General features: G+C 47.8%; 1 protein-coding gene across 6 annotated transcripts in view; it reads right to left on the bottom strand.

The window, feature by feature from the left end:
- Positions 1 to 21,366, bottom strand: part of ARHGEF9 (Cdc42 guanine nucleotide exchange factor 9) — a 379,846-nt gene that overhangs the window by 23,382 nt on the left and 335,098 nt on the right. For 4 of the 6 annotated variants that reach the window (XM_072626502.1, XM_072626504.1, XM_072626508.1 and 1 more), the window contains 3 exons: positions 19,103 to 19,335; positions 11,409 to 11,538; positions 1,902 to 2,087 (listed from right to left, as the gene is read on the bottom strand). In XM_072626502.1, coding sequence (XP_072482603.1) covers positions 1,902 to 2,087; positions 11,409 to 11,538; positions 19,103 to 19,335 — 549 coding nt within the window. The remainder of the gene's footprint in view (positions 1 to 1,901; positions 2,088 to 11,408; positions 11,539 to 19,102; positions 19,336 to 21,366) is intronic. The other 2 variants (XM_072626505.1, XM_072626507.1) reach the window with 1 other exon arrangement.

Here is a 21,366-nt window from a genome sequence, read left to right as displayed (position 1 = left end):
CTTTCTTTGGAATCCTTTGTTTCAAGGTATGGATGGCTGGGTAAGGAAGTGGGGGGGGGGGGGGAACAGACTCCAAAATGAAGGTGATGTAAAAACAAGAGATCAGTATATCTTTTGCAAAGAGTCAACTCATTTGCTCAAGACATGTTCTTTATATGCTGATGCTATTTGATTCCGGGCTTGATTAAATATACACAAACACCTTCACCCACCACATACACTTCATACATGTAGGCACGTGCACACACACACACACACACACACACACACACACACACACACAGAACAGGGATCTTAAAAAACAGATGAGGGATTTATGGCCTGAACTGCAAAAAATGATATTGTCAGAATGACAGCTTTATGACTCAGTGATTTTTCTAGTCAACCATTTCATGTGGTGTCTCAGGGAGTGGATAGAAGGACTAGGTAGGATGGAGGTAAAAAGCTAGGGGAGGAGGAGGCCTTCAGAATGAGTCCTCCAAACCAGAGACTGCCTAGGTCTTTTCTAGCCCTCTACCGCAATTTTTTTTTTCTCCTGCAAGCCTGAAAGCAGAGCTTAGAATAAAATTCTGGATCCAGAAACAACCGCCTACCATGGACAGAAGTAAGGAAATGTGCCCCAGAATTTGGAAGGGAATCTCAATATGAGAGGCCCTGAAAGGACATCTCATCTAGTCTGTCCCAAAGGAGGGGCACTCTCTATGATATCCCCAGTAGACTGGTCATTCAGCTACGGCTTGAAGGGTTACTGAGATAGGCCAGTCCTGTTTTGGACAGGAAGGCATTTACCTGCTAGGCTCTCCTCCTGGGCCTCAGTTTCCTCCTCAGTAAAATGAGGAGCTTGGACTCAATGGCCTCTGAGGGCCCTGCCAGCTCTAGATCTCAGATCCTCTGTGTGACCTTGGACAAGTCCCTTGCCTTCCCTGGGCCTCTACTTTCTCTGTACCCTGAGGGGGTTAAATTGGTGGCCTCTGAGATTTCCTTCCAACTCTGGCTCTAAGCTCCTAGGATACCCAGGGTAGCTATCCTGGCTCTCTTAGCCACACTCGACTTCGGTCTCAGCTCACCTGTCCAAACTTACCTCACTAGTCACTTGGGTGAGGATTTGGGCAAGAACCGGTTTTACCCATAGACAGATTAGGCCACTGTCTACCAAAGTCTTTCAGAGGCACTAGGGAGGGTCCCCATGCTGCACAAATTCCTTCCCCCACTCATTTAGTGATACCCAAGCCTCTCTATCAAGGGCTGAAGTTTTCTCATTCCCTGGAAAAGGCTCAGGATTAAAATGCTAATAGCGACCTAATGGAAAGGGCCAAAAGAAACAGAGCTTGATGCTCACAGGATGTCTAGGCTCCAAGACTTGAGAGATGATCTACTCCAATCCCTTGATTTGAACTCACAAGATTAAGACTAACCACAAGATTTTAACTAAGACCCAGAGAAGGAAAGGGACAAGGAATAACAGTATTTAGAGCTGGAAGGGACTTTACACAGACCAATCTCATCCACATGAGGAAAATGAGGCCTTGACTGGGGTCACTGCCTATTTGGATAAGAAAAGAAATTAGGGACAGAACAAAGGCTTCTGGGTAGGAAAAGAAGGTACCACATAGTGAGGAGAAAAAGGAGGCTGGGGCCTCCAAGACAAGGCTTCTCTAAGCTGGCCCTGGCCAGACTCCAGCCTTTCCTGGTCCTGGCCCTAGCCCAACTCTGGCCTTCCTTGGCCCTGGCCCTTCCCTTTGTCGTTTCTGCAGTTCTTACTCCTGTGCTGTGAACCAAGAGGGGTGGGGAGCCCCACAGTGAGCTGTAGCAAGGGATGCTAGGGCTTGGGTGCCCCCGCCCTCCTCCCCCCTTCTTTCTTCCCCCTCCCCCCACCCCCCCACAGTGCCCAGCCCTCTCACCGAGCTCTGTGCCGCCAGGGAGGCAGGAGAAGGAGCTTCCCGGAGCTGGGTTACCTTTTTACAGAGGACCAGCTGGTGGTCAAAGAGGAAGAAGACCCTCTGCTGGTTGCGCCCGTACGGTTGATATATCCAGGACATCTCCCCAGTGTAGATCAGCTCTGAGCTCCGGTCCAGGATGTCCTCCCCCTGAGAGAAACAAAATCAGATCAGAATTTCCCTTCTTTCTCAGTCAGGAGGGACATGACCAGGGTCCCCTGATATGGAGAGGGGAGGGGGGAGGTGGCAGACCTGCTGGCCCTGCTGCCAAATGTGCAGAGAAGCAAGCCCCTGATTTTACAAAGGAGGAAACTGAGACCCCAGGAAGAGGAGAGGCACACACAGGATCCTAGATGTGGAGCTGGAAGGGGCCTCAGAGGTCATCTACTTCAGCTCCCTTAATTGACAGAGGAGGAAACTGAGGCTCTGGGAGGGGAAGGGATTTGTCCAGAGTCACATTGCTAATAAGAAGAGACAGAACTAGAACCCAGGTCTCTTCCTCCCAGTTCAGGACTCTTGCTGCTTCTAGAAGAAAGGAAGGTAGCCTGAGGAGTGGAAAGGGGGATGCTTTAATGGAGCCCTGCTGCTGAAGTTAGGTGAGAGGAGATCCCTTTCCCAGGCAAGATCAAACATGGGATCAAACATGGCCATTTGTTGCTTTGTCTGGTTAGAAATGAGCAACCTTCCCTCTACTGCAGTGAGAGAGTCCTGGAGGGAGGAGGCAGCAGGGGAAAGAGGGGCAGGTGTGGAGTTACTCTTGGAGCTGTAACTGAAGAGGAGACAGGAGCACAGAGAAAGATACTGGAGCCATGAGCACTGCTGAACCTACCCACCCAGGCTGTAGGAAGCCCTCCTTCTGCTCTCCTGAGATCCTGGGGGGGAGGGAATTGGGGGGTGGTGAGACTGGCCCAAGTTAGAAAGCAAATGAAAGATGGAGCTGAGATGGGCTCAGGGCTTGTACAGCCTGGGCCAGTGTTCCTATCAGACCACGCTTGTGTTGGGCCATTTTCTTTCCTTTGAAAAGTGTACATTTGAGCAGAGAGTACAGGTCCTCTCCATTTCCAGATGAGTAAAGGGGGGGCAGGGAAAGGGAGAATCGATTCAGCCTCTTGTAATTGGGGTTTGCCTCCCCTCTTGGTTAATTAAAATCTATGTATTAAAACAAGAGGGGTTGCTCCTGAATGTCTTCCTGGTCCATCATCCACCAGGAACAACAGACAGCTGTCCTATCCCACAGCTAAGAAGCAATAGCAAGGCCCAACTTCCCAGACTACAGGCCCTGTACCAGTGAAGACTCAAGCCCTCAAGTTAGGGTAAAAGACAGACCCTCAGAACCTTGGAGGAGTCAGGAGTAAGTAAAATCCTACATGCAATCAGTAAAAATCAGAGCTTGGAGGGGCCTGAGAACTGAGGATGTCAGAGTTGGGAGGGGCCTCAGAACTGGGGATGTCAGTCAGATCTGGAAGGAACCTCAGAGCGTAGAATGGGACCTTGGAGATGAGCATGTGTAACCCAATTTTAGAAATGCAGAGCCTGAAGCCCACAGAGGACTAGCTGCTCCCTTGGCCATGGTGCCAGAACCAGAGCTAGAGCCCATAGCCACTAGACACCAAACCCCACACTCTTTCTGCCATATCTCATTGCTGCTGCTCTTCCTCGTAGTGAATCCAAGGATGGGCAGCTCATTGGAAATGCTTTCCCCTAATAGAAGTTGAACGGGCATTCTGGGCTGGAGTCCAGAGCTCTAAGCTGAGCTGGGAGGATACCTGGGAACTCACTTAAGATTTCCTCTTAATGAACTGAATCCAAAGTGGTGAAGCCCTAGAGGCATGGAGGGGGAGGATGAGAATCCAGTGTGGAGGGCCAGTAGGGGAGGGGGAGAGGGGAGGGCCTGGCATTCCCTGGCAGGCTGCCGGGCAGTACCTCGGGTGTCAGCAATGCAGGTGGAAGAGATGTACCACATCAAAGAATGGCTCCAAGCTAATCCTGGCATTAGCAGGAGCTAAGCTCTTCCACCTTGAGCTATGGGACCTTGGGACAAAAATCCCTTCTCTGGGTCTCAGTTTTCGCATTTGTAAAACCAAGGGGTTGGATGATTCCAGTTCCAGCTGTCTGTGATCAGTTTTCCAAGAGCCCCAAGATGGTCCCACAGTAGACCAAATGTAGCCTTCCTCTTAGCACTGCTACTCCCGTTTGGTTCACCTCTGGTCCTTTCACAGACTCCTCTATCTGGCAGAAGCCCTGCAAGGTCCCCTGCACCTCCCCGCCCCATCAGGTGGTATATACCCACTACCTTTGCCTCCAGGTATATCAAGCAAAACAGCACTCAGTGTCCCTCTGGGTTAAATGGGCAGTGGGCAGGTGACCTGGGCCATACTCTTGGGAGAAGGTCAAGCAGCAAAAGTTCAATTTCAGCTTTGGCCATTAACTCCCTTCCTGACCTTGGGCAAGCCCCACAATACTAGAATGTTAGGCTTCGAAACTAGGCCTCACTGATTCCCAAAGAGGATGAAATGGCAAGAGAAGGCAAGGACCTTCTTCAAGGTCCTATAAGGAGGATTTGCAGAGCTAACACTCAAACCCAGGTCCTCTGTCTCCAAATGCAACATCCCCCCCCATTGTACCTCTAGCCAACATTGCAATCTTACTAGAGACCGATCTATTCTATATTTGGAGGGCCTGGCTGATGGAGAAAAGAAAGGTGAGAGAACTAGCTGAGCTCCTCCATGCATCTCTATGGCTGTTCCAGGTCCAGGGGGTGAAGATGAATGGTAGACCAGAGAAAATGCCCCTGAAGACCTTACAAGGCTGGAACATTGGACAGAGGACAAAGAAATCAGCTGACTTGTCTTCTAAGTAAAAATACACTCTCCCTCTAAATACATTTGCCCAGGGTCTCTGGCTTCCTCTGTTAAGGGAGAGAGCTGGGCTAGCTGGCATCGAGGGTTCACTCTGGGCCTTGGGGGTCTAAGGTTCCTCCCTCCCAGCTCTGCTAGTAGATGATTGAATTCTAGTTTCTTCCCCATGCTGTCTGATGTCATCAGGGAAATAAAATAAGAAATGAATCTAGTCCCCCAGCTGATCCCAGGGGCCCAGAAGGCTGCCTCATCAGACTACCAGAGCTCTCAAATCAGCACTCCTGCGGCCTCTAGCACGTCTGGCTTTTTGTTTTCTTGAACTTGTATCCCGGAGTCAATCATTCAATGGTAAACTGGATGAGGCCCAGGGGATTTGCACAATCAAGCTGGAGGAGAGTGGAGCCAGTGAGAGAGAACTGCAGTCCCATGAAATCTAGCCCAGAACATTCGCTGGAAAGTCAGGCTCCAGGTAGAAATGTTCAGGAGGAAGGGAGCTGAAAAGCAGCTGTCAGAGCTGTGTTCCCTCTTTCTTCCTTTCAAGTGAATTTAATGAGTATGAACAGTGGCAAGGAGACAGCTCAACAGAATCATCCCAGCATCAGGGAAATTAGAGATGGAAATTTCCCAGAAGCCTGCAAGCCTCTGGAACAAGCTCTTCCTATGGTTTGCCCCCTCCCCCCCATCAGGGCCTGGCTATTGATTGCTACCTAGGGGAACAATTGACGATTACCTTTCCTTATTCATGTAGGCACAGAGGCCCGCCTATCTAGAGGCAGAAGGACTGCTCAGCCACAGAGTGAATGGAGCCCAAGAATTTTTGAGCTGAAAACAGTGGGACTCAAGGAAGGGAGAACTGGGGGTGGGGGGTGGGGATGTCAGGAGACCAGAGTACAAATTCCAGTTTGATCACTTACTAGCTGTGTGATCTCGGGCAAGTCACATAACTTTTCCAGCCCTGTTTCCAGGAGTTTAGTATAGATGGCCTTGGAGGTTCCTTTCAGCTCTAGAGCTAGGCTCCAATATGTGACTCTGAGCCAGTCCCTTCCCCAGGTCTCAGTTTCCTCCTCTGTAAAATGAGGGAGTTGGACTTGGTGGCCTCTAAGGGCCCTTCCTGCTATGAGAAGGTATGCTTTCTCTACCTAGATGTGCATGCCTCTTAGGTGGAAGCTCTTGGGTACAGGAAAGGTTGGCTTCTTGATCTCTTCCCCAACCTCTTTCTTCCCAACAAGACAGATTAAGCTCTAGAGGCTTTGATCTTTTTCATTTGGTAAATGAAGCTGAAATTAATATGAGGATGCTTCTGACAACCAAAAACATCTGGGAGTCAATGGGAGGGCAGACAGGAAGATGGGATTTCTCCTGCTGATTTTCAGGGCTACCATCCACCAGGCCTCTGTCTCATCTTTCTAACAGTGAAATCCAAGTAAACCTCAGTGCAAATGGAAGCCCTAAGAGGTCCCACCTGGACACACTCTCAAGGACAATGCTAAGGTGCTACCCATAATGAGGCCTTCAGGTCAGACAGGAGTTTGGGAGCTTCCAGAGGCTCACTACCCAGTGGTATGAAATACCTGAAAGGAATTGGGTTGGGAGAGTGTGCTACAGCTGTGTCATCACTCAACTTTGTGTTCCTTCTCTGAAAAATGAGGAGACTGGGACTATGGTCCCTCTCAGCACTGACCTGTGTTCTAAGGGCCCTCCCCCCAGCTCTGACATTACCTGTCCTAAAGGCCCTCCCAGACCTGACCTCTGCTCTATGGTCTCTCTCAGCACTGATAGTCCATGTCCTGAGGTCCCTCTCATCTCTGACTTTCTGTGTTCTAAGGTCCCTTGGAGCTTTGACAACCTAGGTTCTAAAATTAGTTCCAACTCAGACATTCTGTGTTCTAACATCACTTTCAATTCTTATATTCTCTGTTCTAAGGTCCCTACTAGTGATGAGATTCTGTTTCAAGGTTCTTTCCAGCTCAGATATCCTGGGAGCCTCTCTAGCCCTGGCATTATTGTGTTCCAAGATTTCCCAACTTTGAGATTCCTTGTTCTAGGTCCCCTCCCTGCTGACATTCTCTGCTCTCTCCCTGCTTTGACATTCTACATTTGATACTCCCTCTCAGGTCAGTCAGTCCTTGGTCTAAGGTAGCTTTTAACCTGATGCTCTCTGTTCTAAGATCCTTCCCATCTCTGACATGCCAGGCTTCCAAGACTTCTTTAAGCTCTGATATTTTCTATTCTCTGTTCTAAGGTCCTCCTCAATGCGAACATTTTGTTACCTTTGGTTCTATGGTAGCATGGCCACCCCCTCCCTGGGAAGGATGCCCAGCCTCTCCCATCTGGGTAATGTTATTCTATGGCCTGTCAGGTTGGACAGCTCCGGTCTGTGAGATGAATTTGTAATACCATTACTCCTAGTTCTTTCTGTGGTTACAAGAACAAAACACTAAATAATGCAGCTCAGCATGTACCTGAGAGGTAGCTGCCTTTGATGGACTTGTCATTGCACATCTCTTTTTCTAACACAACCTTTGACAGTGCATTCAAGTTACAAACGGTCTTCCCAGTCTGGCCCCTCAGAACTCCCCTGAATAGTCCTTTTCATCTAGAGAAACCAGACTCCCCACTTTTGCCAGAACTCAGGTTGGGCTCTTGAACCTTTATGTCTTTGTATGTCATGCCCTATCCTGGAATACCTGTTCTTTCTACTTTCTCCATCATCCTTCCAGGCCCTGACCACAAACCCACAGAACTGGAGAATAGGAAAGAACCTAAGCAGCTTTCTAGTCCAGCCCATACCAACTCATACCCAAAAGGAATCCCTACTCTAACGTATCTGACAAGCCTCCAGCCTCTTCCCGGATACTTCCAAGGAAAGAGAACACATCAGCCCTGGAGGCAGCCTATCCATCACTTTTGGGCCAGCTCTGTTAGGAGGTTTATCCTGACTTGAAGCCTAAACATGCCTAATTCCTTCAACCAGCTGTCACATGACATAGCCTAAAGGTCCTTCTCTTGACTTTCTCTAGCTTCTTAAGCTGTGGCTCCTAGAACTAAAGGCAGCTGTGGTCTGACTGGGGCATCAGGCATTGGGACCATCACCTCCTCATTCCTGGAAGCCAATGCTTTTTGTGAATTTTCCTGATTGCTCTATCACACTGTGGATTCATCTGAGTTACAGTACACTCAATGACCCTTAACTTTTTCAGACAAAGGGATGCCTTCCTTGATCTCTCCCTCCTTAGACCTCCCAGGCACTGTACTCAAAGAATTTATAGTCTGCCCTCATTGTTTCCATCAACTTTCAGTACTTAGGATCGAAAGGATTTCAAATCCAGCTGACAAATATTTGTTAATATGCCTACTGGGTGCACAATACTGTGTTAGACATGGAGGGAGATACAAAATGGAGATACCCAATGGTTCCTACTTTATGGAGCTCATAATCTAGTAGGGAGACAAGATAAAAGGATGGATAAGTAGAGAATCCCATGTTACAACACAGGGGCCTTGAAGAGGTACAAAGTACTCTCCAGAGAAGGGGAGGGAGGATGCATTACTGACAGAGTTGTGATCAGAGAAGACTTCCTACAGGAAATGGTTTTGAACTGGATTTTCATGGAGGGGCAGGGATTCAGTGAGCAAAGGATGAGAAGAAATGCAGTGGACCAAAAGGATAGAGCGAGGAGATTCTAGGCACAGTAACAGGAAAAATATTGACTCCATCTGGGGAATATCAAAGAGTCTAATTTGACCAGATTGCAAATGGAGGAAAGTAATATGAGCTAATGTTGGAAAGGGAGGGTGGTACCAGATTATGGAGGGCCTTGAATGTCAGGGAGAGGAGATCGAAATTTATCTGGGCAGAAGGACACAAGCCTGGAGGTCACACAGAAACAAGATGAGGTGGGCAGTGTAAGAAGAGTGAATTAGAGGGAGAGGGTGGAGGCAGAAAGTAAGGAAAGCCTTCCCTGGTCAACCCCGGGATCCTTTCATTGTCTTCAATTGTCATGGCTCCTCTCCAATCCTACATGTCTCTCATATATGGGAGGTGGAGACAATAAAAGTGTGGGGGTGAAAAGAATGAGGACAGGAAGTCCCAGAGTTAGTGAGAAGCCTCAGGATAAAGTTTTAGAAGTGACCCAGATGGCAGAGGTCATCTGTACCAGAGGTGACAGACTCTCTCTCTCAGCCAGTGAGAGTGAGAACAGAACCAGCAGTAAAATTGGGAAATGTTTAACAAGATAAAGAAAAGTACAATTTAACTGAGCTTATGGTAAATGTGTGGTTTTCTAAGTTGATATGCTGTGCAGTTCCTATTTGAACCACTGGTTTAAAATACCACTCATGTCACAGAGGAGGAAATTCAAAGTCTGTCGATGTGGGATGAAATATGGCAAAGTTAAGTCCTAGAGACAGGGTATGAAGCCAGGGCCTCTAGCTTCAAATTCAATGCCCTTTTCGCTAGACCATGCTGCTGTTAAGAAAGACGAGAAATGAGACACTCGAGTGGAACAGCGTCAAATTTCAACTGGACCCCAAGAGCGAGCTCTAAATCGACATCTGCAAATTGTCTGTAAAGGCCAGTGTGATCTTCCCAGCTATTTTATATGCAAAGTTAGGGTGTCTGGAGAAATTCCCAGACACCCCAAAAGTTAGTTAGCAAGACGGGCCCCAATAGCTCAGTTTGCACTCAGAATCACAGAGGATTGGACAACTGGACTTCAGTGGTTGCCTAATCCAAATCACACAGGAAAAGGATCTCTGCCATGACCAACTTGATAAGAGGCTGTCCAGCCTCTCCCAGAAGGCCTCCAAGGAAGGGGAGCCCACCATGTTGGGAGAAAGCTCAGTCCACTTGGGGACAGTTCAAATTCTCATGAAGCTTCTCTTGAGATTAAATACCAGTTGCTCTTGGTTCTACCTTCTGGGGGCAACCAGAATTGAATCCCTCTACATTGATGTTCAGAACTGGATACAATGCTTCATGATCTGATGAGAGGGGTTGTCACCTCCTTATTCCTGGAAACTAAGGCTTCTCTTGATGTAGCCCAAGAACACAATAGCTTTTTTGTCTCCTACCTCACACTGTAGACTCAGGTTGAGTTTGAGGTCCACTGAGACCCCCAGATCAGTTACAGACCAGGTTCTAACTCACTACACTTCCCTTATCCTCTACTTATGCCACTGATTTTGGAGCTCAAGTGAAAGACTTTCCTTTCTATCCCTACCATATTTCATCGTATTAGCTTCACCCAATGTTCTGCCTGTCAAGAGCCTTATGGATCCTGACTCTGAAATCTGGTATGTTAGCTCTCCCTCCCAGCTGTGTGTCATCTGTCAATCTGTTAAGTGTACCATCTGTGCCTTGATCTGAGTCATTAATAAGGATGTTAAATGGCACAGGTCCAAGCATAGATCTCAAGGGCACTCTACTAGAGGTCTCTTGCATGGCTGCCATCAGCATTAATAGATCAAGACAACCATCTCTGAGAACGGCGCATTTCAATATTGTCTTATCATACTCACTTCTTGTTAGTGCAGGGGAATTGGATTCAAATGTTATCAGGAAATGTTTGACAAAATAAGGAAAAATACAATACAACATAGATAATGTTAACTTGTGGTTTTCTAAGTCATTATGTGGCCTTCAGGGATCTGTTTCTATTTATTTGAGTTTGACATTACTCTTCTGGTACACATCTTCTCTACATCCCCTCCTCCTCCAAACAGGGGAAGTGACTTGCCCAAGGTCATACTTGGATCCCAGACCTAGAGCTGGAAGGGACTTGAGGCATCTAGGCCATTTTTACAGGGGAGAAAGTGACTAGGACTAGGAAAGAGAAGTGATTTGCTCAAGGTCACACATAGGATCTTAAATCTAGAGTTGGAAGGGTCCTCAGAAGTCATCTTGTCCAATCTCCTCATTTTACAGAGGAGGAAACTAAGGCTCAGGGAAGGGAAGGAAGTGGTAAAAATCTTCAGAGATAGGATTTGAATCTGGGCCCTCAGGCTCCAGGGTCAGTCCTCTTTCTGAGGTCCAACTCTGGAATTATATAATTCTATGACAAAAGATGACTCAAGATTTAGGGGACCTGGGTATGGATCTTGGTTCTCATACTTTATCAGCAACGTGACTCTAGGAAAGTCACTTTCTCTTTCTGTGCCTCAGTTTTCTTATCTGTAAAATGGGGATACATCTACATCTAGAGAAGAAAGTTATGATTATGAAGCAGCTTCTCTTTCTTCTTTAAAGACCCCATTACTATCCCTCACTTGCCTCCTTAGCTTCAACACTGCCCTTAGACTGCATCCCCATTGCATTTCTTCTTTTCTCTGCCTTCCGACAGGCTAGGTCAGGGGTGGGGAGCCTGCAGTCTCGAGGCCACCTGTGGTTCTCTAGGTCCTCAACTGCAACCCTTTGAATGAATCCAAACTTCCCAGAACAAATCCCTTTCATAAAAGAATTTGTTCTGTTCAACTTGGACTCAGTCCAAAGGCCATACTCAAGGACCTAGAAGGCCACTGTGGCCTCGAGGTCGCAGGTTCCCCCCACCCCTGTCTAGGGATAGGCTAGGCCTATTTCTGGGTCCAACTCCAATCAATTCTGGGAGGAACTTACCTCCCAATCCAAGACTGAGGCCTGCCACTGGGCAATCTTGTCAATGTTCTCCAGCCGCCGCTTCCTCTCGTTGATCTGCTGGGTCACATTCCTCATGACGGCCAGAGCTGCTGCAACATACCTGTAGTCACTGTGAAGACACGGGAAGGGCAGGGCATGTTAAGTCATGTCCATGAAGTGGGAGGATTTGGGGGGCTGAGAGGGACCTCTGAACATAGAACATACAATGTTGGAGGCAGAAGGAGTTCTAAGGGGTCTTAGATTACCCAACAATGGAATTGCAAGGGGCCTGAGACAAAGAAACTTAGAGCTGAAAGAGATCTTAGAACAAAGAAGGCCTGACTTGTAAAGGGCCCTTTGAACATGGAAGGTCAGAAGTGGGAGAGACCTTAGAACAGAGAATGTCAGAAGCTGGGAGGTACTTCATAGACCATCTAGATCAGGCATGGGGAACCTGGGGCCTTGAGGCCACAAATGGCCTTCTAGGTCCTCAAGAGCAGCCTTTGGACTGAGTCCAAGTTTTACAGAACAAATCCTTTGATTAAAGGGATTTGTTCTGGGAAGTTTGGGTTCAGTCAACGGGCCACCCTTGAGGACCTAGATGGCCACATGTGACCTCAAGGTCACAAGTTCCCCACTCCTGATCTAGTACAAGTCCCATTAAATTATAGATGAAGAAATTGAGGCTAAGAGAAAGTAAGACAGTAAGTAGAAAAAAAGGCAATACCCTCCCCACCTCTGGCCCCCGCTTAGGGGCCCTTTGAGACAAAGGAAGATGGGAGTGGGTGACATGGAGACTGACTGGCCCCACTGTCCCTGCTGCCTGCCTCTCTCTTTCAGCAAGTCCCAGGTGACTGTCCTCGCTCAGGAGGGCACAGGCTGGCAGAGCCATCAGCTGCCTCAGCCGCCAACTTCGATGAGAACTGTGGAAATCACAGACACTCCAGGCAGGACTATGGGGCAGTGTCAGTAAGAGTAATCTTCCAGCTCTGAGAAGGGTGAAGGGGCCAACAGGCAAGTGTGGGGAGTGGGGGGAAGGGAAGGAGGAGAAGAAACATGTCTCTCAGCTGTTTTCACAATCAAAGAAGCAGCAGCAACAGTGAAAAGAGACCCGGACTTGAAATGGGAGAGCCTAGCTTCCAGCCCTGACTCGACCAGCCATGTGCTTGGCGTATCCTTCTAAACACACTGATGGAGAGGAAGGTCCATGAGGGCAGGCCCTGTCTCATTTTGTCTTTGACTCCCTGGTACAATGTCTGGTACTCATGAGTGAATATGTGATGGTGGCAAATTGTGTAACATCTTGGGGCCTCCAATTTCCTCTTCTGTGAAATACAAGGTTAGGTCTCCAATGCCTATGTCCTCCAGCTCAGCAGGGTTCTGCTCTGGGCTCTCTCCTCCAGCTAGAGGAGAATGGCTCTAGAGTTGAAAGGGACCTTCATAAACAACTCATCCAAGGTCCTCATTTTCCCCAGGAGGAAACTGAGGTCCCAAGAGGTTATGACATCACCAGAAGTTATCCAACTAGTACTCACTGGGAGTCAATCTCAACTCCTCTGAGGCCTTCTATGGTGACTTCTCAGTAACAGGGGTGGGAAGCCTGCAGCCTCGAAGTCACATGTAGCCTCCAGGCTGTAGGTTCCCCCACCCTGTCTCAGTAACTTCCCCAGTCCCACCTTGGGTCCCTCTATTATGTCTGCCAGAGAAAAGAGCTCCCCTTCTCAGCCCGGCCTACAGACAAGACTAGGGAAAGAGTAGCTTGGCCACAGGGATTACCAGGAAGCATTGTCCAAGGGGGAGCTCCCAGGCCCCCTAAACATGGGGAACTCAAAGGCAGTCTTCATTCCTTCCATTCTCCTGGATTCAGCTCTCCCTACCTAAGCCAGATCTCCCTACCTACCTCACTGCTCAGTAGTGCAGGGGAATTAGATTCAAATGTCATCAGGAAATGTTTAACAAAGTAAACATAGATAATATTAATTTGTGGTTTTCTAAGTCATTATGTGGCCTACAGGGATCTATTTCTATTTCAGCTTGATACCATTGTTCTATGCCTCATGGCCAAGTAGGAGGGAGGAAGTATTCTTTGTCAGAATTCATGAAAGGTACAACAGTATTTGGCCAGTTGGCAACACATGTGGAGAGGGATACTCCCAAAAATCAAGAAACCATTCCCAGTTGAGCTAGAAGGCAGACTAAATTAAGAAGAACATTGGACCAGAAGAGAAACAGCAGATACAACCCCCTACACTCCTACAGTGTCCCTGCCACCTCCCTCTGGAAGTCTGAGGAGAGACTGGGCCCTATCCTGGCCCTCCAAACTTGTACCGGGCAAAGACCCAAAGCCAAGGTGGAGCAGCCATTACCTTCCATGGGGGGATGGCACAGGCCTCTAGGACCGGGCAGGTAGGAGGAAGTTCAGCCTTCTGAACCCCTCTCCTGCTGCTCCTGCCATCTCATGGCAGATCAGGGAACAGTACAGGGCATGAAAACAGCACACCTGGGTCTTAGACTCAGTTCTGCAGCTAACTCACAATTGTAACCTTTTACACCTTCATTTACTCTAGTCTTTTACACAGTCTGGGCTTCAGTTTCCTCAATTGTAAAATGAAGGGGTTACATTAAAAGGTCTCTGACTCTGACATCTTCTGTTCTAAGGGCCCTCTATGCTCTAATATTCTAGGTTCTATGATCCTTCCCAGTTTTGACATTCTGTTTTAAGGGATCTGCTAATTCTACCATTCTATGCTCTAAGATCTCTCCCAGTCTTAACATTCTCTGTTCTGTGTTCTAAGATTCCCTCCCAGCTCTGATATTTTATGTTCTAAAGTTTCTCCCAGCTTTCGTAGTCTACATTTTAGGGTTCTTCCAAGTTCTGCCAATCCTTGTTTTAAGGAGCCCTCTCAGCTTAGGCATACTTTATTTTAAGGGCCTGTCTAGCCCTAGCAATCAATGTTCTAAGGTCTCTCTGACCTCAGATGTTCTACCTCTTAAGGTCCCTTGTAGGTCTAACACTCTACATTCTAAGGCCTCTCCTAGCTCAGATATTCTCAGTTCTATTGGCTCTCTGAGCTCTGCCATTCCATGCTCGTAAGGTCTATGCCAGTCTGAACATTCTCTGTTCTGTGCTCTAAGATTTTAATTCTAATTCTGTGTTCTAAGACTTTAATTCTAATTATGTATTCTAAAACTTTTAATTTTGTGTTCTAAGACTTTAATTCTAATTCTGTATTCTTCATGCAGGCTCCTTTACCAAGCCTTCCTCTCTTTCCTCAGTGACTTTCAGAGAGCTGTACACAATGAGTATAATCTCTAGTGGGCTCTCCTAGGTTGTGCCCTGTTATAGACCAAGTCTGCTTCCTTGGACTCAGTCCAGCTCTTGACATGCAAAGCCTATCTCCCTGGGATGGGGCACTGAATGAAGAGCCCATGAAACAAAGAGCAATAGAAAAATGGCCCTTGGTTCCGGACTGCCCCCTTCTGCTTCTGTAGGGGCTTTATGGAAAGACACAGATGGGCGAAACATAGGCTGAGCAGGCAAGCAAGACTTGGGACCATTACATCTGGAGGAAGTCCTCCAGCCCTAGCAGCAAATTGAGTCCTGAGCCACTGGGAATTAAGACCTGATTGATGGGAGACTGAAGCTAGCCCCACAAGGGCTCTCTGGAGCCTGCTGCAGCTGGCTCCCCAAGTCCCAGCCACTCACTCTCCCACCACCCCAGGGTCAATGGCAAGGGAGGGCAGCTAGCCAGCATTCCTTCTTGCCAAATTCTCTTCCCTTCCCTAACACAGCCCAAATGATGTGAATGAATATCACCCCCACTCCAGTTGGTTGCCTCTACAGTCCCTATAGCAACTGGAACATCTGGATTTTCTCAGCAGATCCTGGAACAAGGATGTCTTGTGGGCGGCCAGAAAGAGTAGAGGGGATATGAAGCCCTGTACTCTTCCCTGAGGCTCAGACTGATTGGCCTGGGGGAGGATACACCCCACATTCTCCCCCAAAATCAGTTTCTAAATATAAGAGTTGCTTCCTTCCCACCTATACTTTTTCCTCTATGGGTGGAAAAAAAATGGGTAAAAATGTGTGACCAGCAGGTGAGGAAATATAGTCTGGCTGCTTCACCTTCCCTCTCCCTAGCTAATTCCTTTGCCCTGAGGACCAGGTTCCATTCTATTTATCTCTTCCACCCTGGTCCAATACACTCCTGGCCCTTTGAGTCTTTCTGTTCCTTAGGCTTGACCTCACCTCAAGTTGAGAACAGCTTGCTCCACTAACTTTACATAGAGTTCTGTCTGCACCTCTAGCTGCCATGGTTACTTACTTCCATCACTGAGCCCTCTAGCCTGACTTCATTTCATCCAACCATCCACCCACCCAGGACTCCAGAGCCCAATCAGTACAGACACTTGGACCTAGACAGCTCCCCTACTGTGACCCCAGGTCTAACTCCATCTACAGTGTCACCTAGCTGCCCATACTTAAGCTGGGGTAATTTCAAATGTCTGGACTACCAGGGGGCCAGGCACAAGGGGCCTTCTATGTCCTTGAGTGTGGCTTTTGGACTGGGTGCAAGTTTGACAGAACAAATCCTTGTTTATGAAGGGATTTGTTCTGTGAAGTTGGGATTCAGCCAAAGGGCTGCACTTGAGGAACTAGAGGGCCACATGTGGCCTCAGGGCTATAGGTTCCCCACCCCTGGACTAGGCTATAAAGTCCCTGAGGCAGCCTTGAACAGACTGGAGAAAAAGGTTTGCAGTTAGAATTGTAGGTCTCAGACACGAGTCCTGCTAGAAGACAGTGAGCCAATCCTATCCCTTCTTTGTGGCTCACTGTCTCCCTCTCACCAATGGGGGGGCTCATGTTGGGGCCAGATGATGTCTAAGGTCTCACCCAGGTTTCAAAATCTTTGCTTCTCAAGTGGTATTTGTTAGTTCAGGCTCAGCGGGGTCAGCTGGGGCTGGGACTCTGCTGGCCAATGGAGCCTTGGAGGATGTGAGGGTCTCTTGAAGCCTCAAGTTGCTGTTAGGAGGTATGAGTATGAGTCCCCTCCTGAAAAACACATTTATAAGATTCTAGACCGAGAGATGGAAAGCACACTGGAAGCCATCAGGTGCAACTTTGTCTTTTACAGATGAGGAAACTGAGACCCAGGGAGGAAAAGGGACCTAAGCCAAGGTCATACAACCAGTATCTGAGACTGGATTTGAACTCAGGTCTTTCTAACTTCAACTTCAGTGCCCTAAGGTGGGTCATAGGATTAGAGAATCCTAGACCTAGAGTTGGAAGAGACCTCAGAGGCCAGGTAGGACAACTTCATTTAACGGAGGAGAAAAGTGAAGGGAAATATTTGCACTTAGGTGTTCTGACTAAAGAAGAGTGAGCTAGCTCTCTTTGGCTGGGCCCATGACAGTCCCTCAGGCAGGAGTCCAGGCCTGACCTTGACTAATTCTGCTACATAGTTCTATAAACCACCGCCTTTCAGACAGCTTCCACCATGAGTCATCATGGCCTGCCTAGCCACCCAAGGGAGAATGAGAAGGGAGTGACCAGCAGCCACTGCTTGGGCAGGGAGTAAAGGTAATAGCACTCAGAAGGGGGAAGGGGAAGAGAGGGAAAAGGGAGGGAAAGACAGAGAGAGAGGGAAGGGAGGGAGAGAGATGAGGAGAGGGAGAAAAAGACAAGAGACAGAGACAGAAATAGGAATCAGAGAAAGGGATAGGAGGGAGAAAGAAACAGAGAGAAATAGAGAGAGAAAGAGATACAGAGATAGAGGGAAATAGAAACAGAGAGAATGATAAAGAGAGTGAGAGAGAGAGACAGAAACCAGAAAAGATGGTAACATTTTCAATAGGATCAGGTGAAGGAAAATGGGGAACTCTCCAAAGCAAAACCCAAACAAACCAAAAAAAAACCTTCCAGGTGAAAAGATCAGCTAGAAGCTGTGGAACTGAGAACATGCAGTGCCAGAGGGAGCTTAGAGAACCTTTGAGATGATCTAGCCCAAGCCTGTCCTTTTATTTATGGAGAAGCTGGAGCCCAGAGAAGGCCAGCACCCCGGACAGAGCCATGCAACCAGAAAGGCAGAACCAGGACTCTACCTGGGCTCCTTTGGCCCCTAGGTCTAAGGTCTTTCCTCCACCATGCTGCGTCCCAGACCAGGAGGCAGATTCATTTCACATCTTCCATAAGAAGACAAGGCAAGTAGTGGAGGAATACAGGTTCCTGGATGCCTTCAAGCTGGGCTCTGAGCTGCTTGTGTTCAAGGGAGATGTAAGCATCTCCAAATTCACTCAAGAGCTCTCTGCTCTGGTGGGTGACAGGGGGAGGCCAGGCCTCAGTGGTCTGGTTCTATGCAGAGCATTTCAACATTGGGTCACAATGACAACAGAATGCTGGAGGGCTGACACGTCACGGGGCTGGAGCCTGCCAGGAGGAGGTGGGGAGGGAAAATATGAAGGATTCCAATTCCTTCACATAAATCAAATCACAGGGGTCTTCAATGTCCAGTACTGAAAGGCAGCCCAGAGGAAATTAGACAATAGGTCCAAAGGAAAGCAGGCAGTGGGCCTAATGAGAATCAGACAGGAGGCTGAGAGAGAAGAGAAACATCTCCTTCTCCTTGGCTTGTTTAGTCTGAGCTGATTAGCTTGGCTCAAAGTAGTGTACAGTACAGTACCAAGGTCACAGACTTGATCCCATGTACTCAAAGAATGCCAGAGCTGGGAGGGGCCTTAGAACACACAATGTCAGAGCTAGAAAGGCTCTTGGAATGTCAGAGACAGAAGGAACCTTAGAATAGAGGTTGGGAGGGACTTTAGGTCATAAAATGTCCAACCTATGAGAGGAAACTCAGAACATGAAATGTCAGGACTGGGAGGGGCCTTAGAACAGAGAATGTCAGGGCTGGGTTGGGGCCTTAGAAAGGGGAATGTCAGGGCTGGGAGGGGTATTAATATATAGAATGTCAGGGCAGGGAGAAGTCTTAGAACACAGAAAACAGAACTGTAAGGTCCACCTAATGCCCCCCTTTTATAGAGAAGGAAACTGAGGCTGAGATTTAAATGACTTGCCCAAGGTTACACATTGGATCTTCGATATAGAGCTGGAAGAGACCTCAGAGGCCACTGACTCTAACTCCCTTATTTTATAGAGGAGGAAGCTGAGGACCTGAAAGTTGAAGTGACTTGTACAAGGTCACACAGGTAGTAACAGAGCTAGGATCTGAATTCATGTTTTCTGACTACAAACCCATGGTTTAAAGTTCAACTCAGTCATTTTTCAGAAAAGGAAACAATGATCTTGTAAGGTTAAGTTTCTTACCCAAGGTCAAACAGGCTAGACAGCAGTAGAGGGTATGGAAGTAATAATAGTACTCATGCTTATGTTACACTTTTTTCAAGCACTTTCACATTGTTGCATTTGATTTTCCTAACTCCTCAGTGAGGCAGGCAGTGTTGCCATCATGATGCCCATTTAACAGAGGAAGAAACAAACTCAAAAAGGGAGATCAACTTGCCCAAGCTCCCACAGCTTGAGCTAGCACTAGAATGCAGGTGTTCCTAAATTATCTCTCACAGCCTCCCACTTTACCCCCAAAGTGGCTCTACTTGGAGCAGGGCCTCGCACCTACTGTCCTGAAATGTGGTAGTACTCTAGTAGGCTGCCAATCTGCCAAGGCCAGGCAGCTTACCTGTGGTCCTGGGCTGTGTACTTCAGGAGTTCTGCCAGCTGTAGTGGATATTTGCAGATTTTCTGCACAGGGGTCAGGAGGAAGCCATCAATGGCAATGTCAATCATCTGCTGCAGCAGACGGCAAGCTTCAAAGAAGTGCTGGTAACGGCCGTCCTTCATCAACTTGGAGAGCTCCATGCACGCATCCAGGTGGTTGTTACAATATTCCGAATAGATCCAAAAGCCATCTTGCTGCAGGGCGAAAGAGACAAGGCAGGGGTAGGAGGAGGCTCTTGAATTAGTGTACTGGGAAGGGACCTTAGAGGTCAAGTAGTCCAACCCCCTCCAATGTACAGAAGGGGAAACTGAAGCTCAGGTAGGGAAAGGGGCTTGTTCAAGGATTTGTAGCTACCCATTTCAGTACTCTTCATACTACTATAGCATGAGTTCTTAACTGGTGGTGCCTGAAGTTGTTGAAAAAATATTTGACAACTGTATTTTAATAAAACTGGTTTCCCTATAGATTTTATTTTATTCATTTAAAGATATAATTCTAGGAATGGATGCACAGGCTTCAGCAGACTACCAAAGGGGTCCATGATGCAAAAGGTAAAGAAAGGGCCTCAATGAAAAATCTTGCGCTACACTGAAGATCCCACTGATACCTCCTTCAGCTGCACTCAATTCCTTCATAGGAGTTCTGTGCTACCCTCAAAGGCTGTGAACCTCCACACCCCCCCCCACACACCCCAGACCATCCCTCCTAGAGAAAGGACACGTTAAGAAATGCCCACAGGTCTCTGGGCTGAGTTCTGGGAAAGTCATACCTGGGCCCCAGAACTCTGGGTAACACCAGGTCAATATGCTGAAAAGACTATACCTGCATCCTCAGGGTCAAGGGCATGAAAAACAATTTTGTTCACTTCCCACTCCCTGTCTTCAAGCAATAATGCCCTCAGATCATAGGTTCATTGAACAACAGAGATGGAAAAGACCTCAGAGGCCGTGGAGTTCAAGCCCCTTGGAAACAGAGAGGGAAAGGGACTAGACCTGGAAGGGACCTCAGAAGTCACTAGTCTGAGCCCTTCATTTTACAGAGAAAGAAACTGAGGTCCAGAGAGGGGAAGAGATTTGCTCCAAGTCCAGGTGGGGAAAAAATGGCAAGGCCAAGACTCTTGAAAAAACAGGTTTTCTGACTGTAAATTCAGGATTCTTTTGACTTAATGTACCCCCCAAATCTCCTCTTACAAGGATGATAACCTGACTTGGAACTGTCCAAAGGATATCAAAGGCTCTTTTTTTAAACACTAAAAAATAAAAAGGAAACTGAGGGGCAGATTAAAGAAGGGAGAAACTGGGATGGAGAGGTGGCTTTGACAGTTGGACTCCATCTTGTCCAATCCTCTCCTTTTACAGAGGAGGAAATTGAGGCCCAGAGAAGGGGAGTGAGTGGCCCAAGGGCAAACTGGGAGAAATGAGCAGAGGCAGGATTGGAACCCAGGACCTCTGGTTCCATCTAGACTTGGGGCAAGTCATCCAGAGGGGTTTAGACTGTCAGGGCAATGAGAATCCTCCTCCCCTTGATGGTGCCTGCTGAATTCTTCTTTTTTTTCTCCTTTCTAGGGGCCCACCAACACAGCTCATCTAGGCTAAGTGGGCACAATGCCCTTTAGCCCTAAGGCAGCTGGGAGAGGCCAGTTAGGTTGGCCTTGGCTTTGGCCCCAGACCCATTCCTCCTCCTCTTTCTCCTTCCTGACTACCTTCCTGTTTGCCTCCTACTGCACAGCTCCTGCAGGAATAGTACCCAAAGGTCCATTCACCTGAGCTCCATGAACTTGGCTTTGAAAAACACATATTTTCTGATATAACTGGCTTCCTTTGCAATCCTCTGTATTTTATTTTATGCATGTAAAAACCTGATTTGAAGAAAGGGTCCATGGACATCACTAGAATGACTGCCTAAGGGGTGGGGGCCCCAGGACAAAACAAAGGATTGGAAGTCCTAGAGGAGAGGCCATTGCCTGCTTTTCACTGGCACCTCTAAAGCTTCCCCCTCATTTACAGAAGGAAACCTAGGCCCAGAGTAGTGAAATGACTTGCCCAAGGTGACTCAGCTAGTGTCAGAGGTAAATCTTCCTGACTTCAAACCAAGTGCTCCAGCCACTATACCACAGCAGTGCACGTATACTGCAGCAGTACACATACATTTCTAATCCCCCTCCCCCTTAGACTGTGAGCCTGGCCTGCACACCAAGTATCTGTTCAACTTGAATTTGGGGTTTA

Source organism: Notamacropus eugenii, chromosome X, assembly GCF_028372415.1.
Source record: "Notamacropus eugenii isolate mMacEug1 chromosome X, mMacEug1.pri_v2, whole genome shotgun sequence".
Lineage (NCBI taxonomy): Eukaryota > Metazoa > Chordata > Mammalia > Diprotodontia > Macropodidae > Notamacropus > Notamacropus eugenii.
Note: the sequence above shows the minus strand (reverse complement) of the source record. Positions and strands in the feature narration are given on the sequence as shown.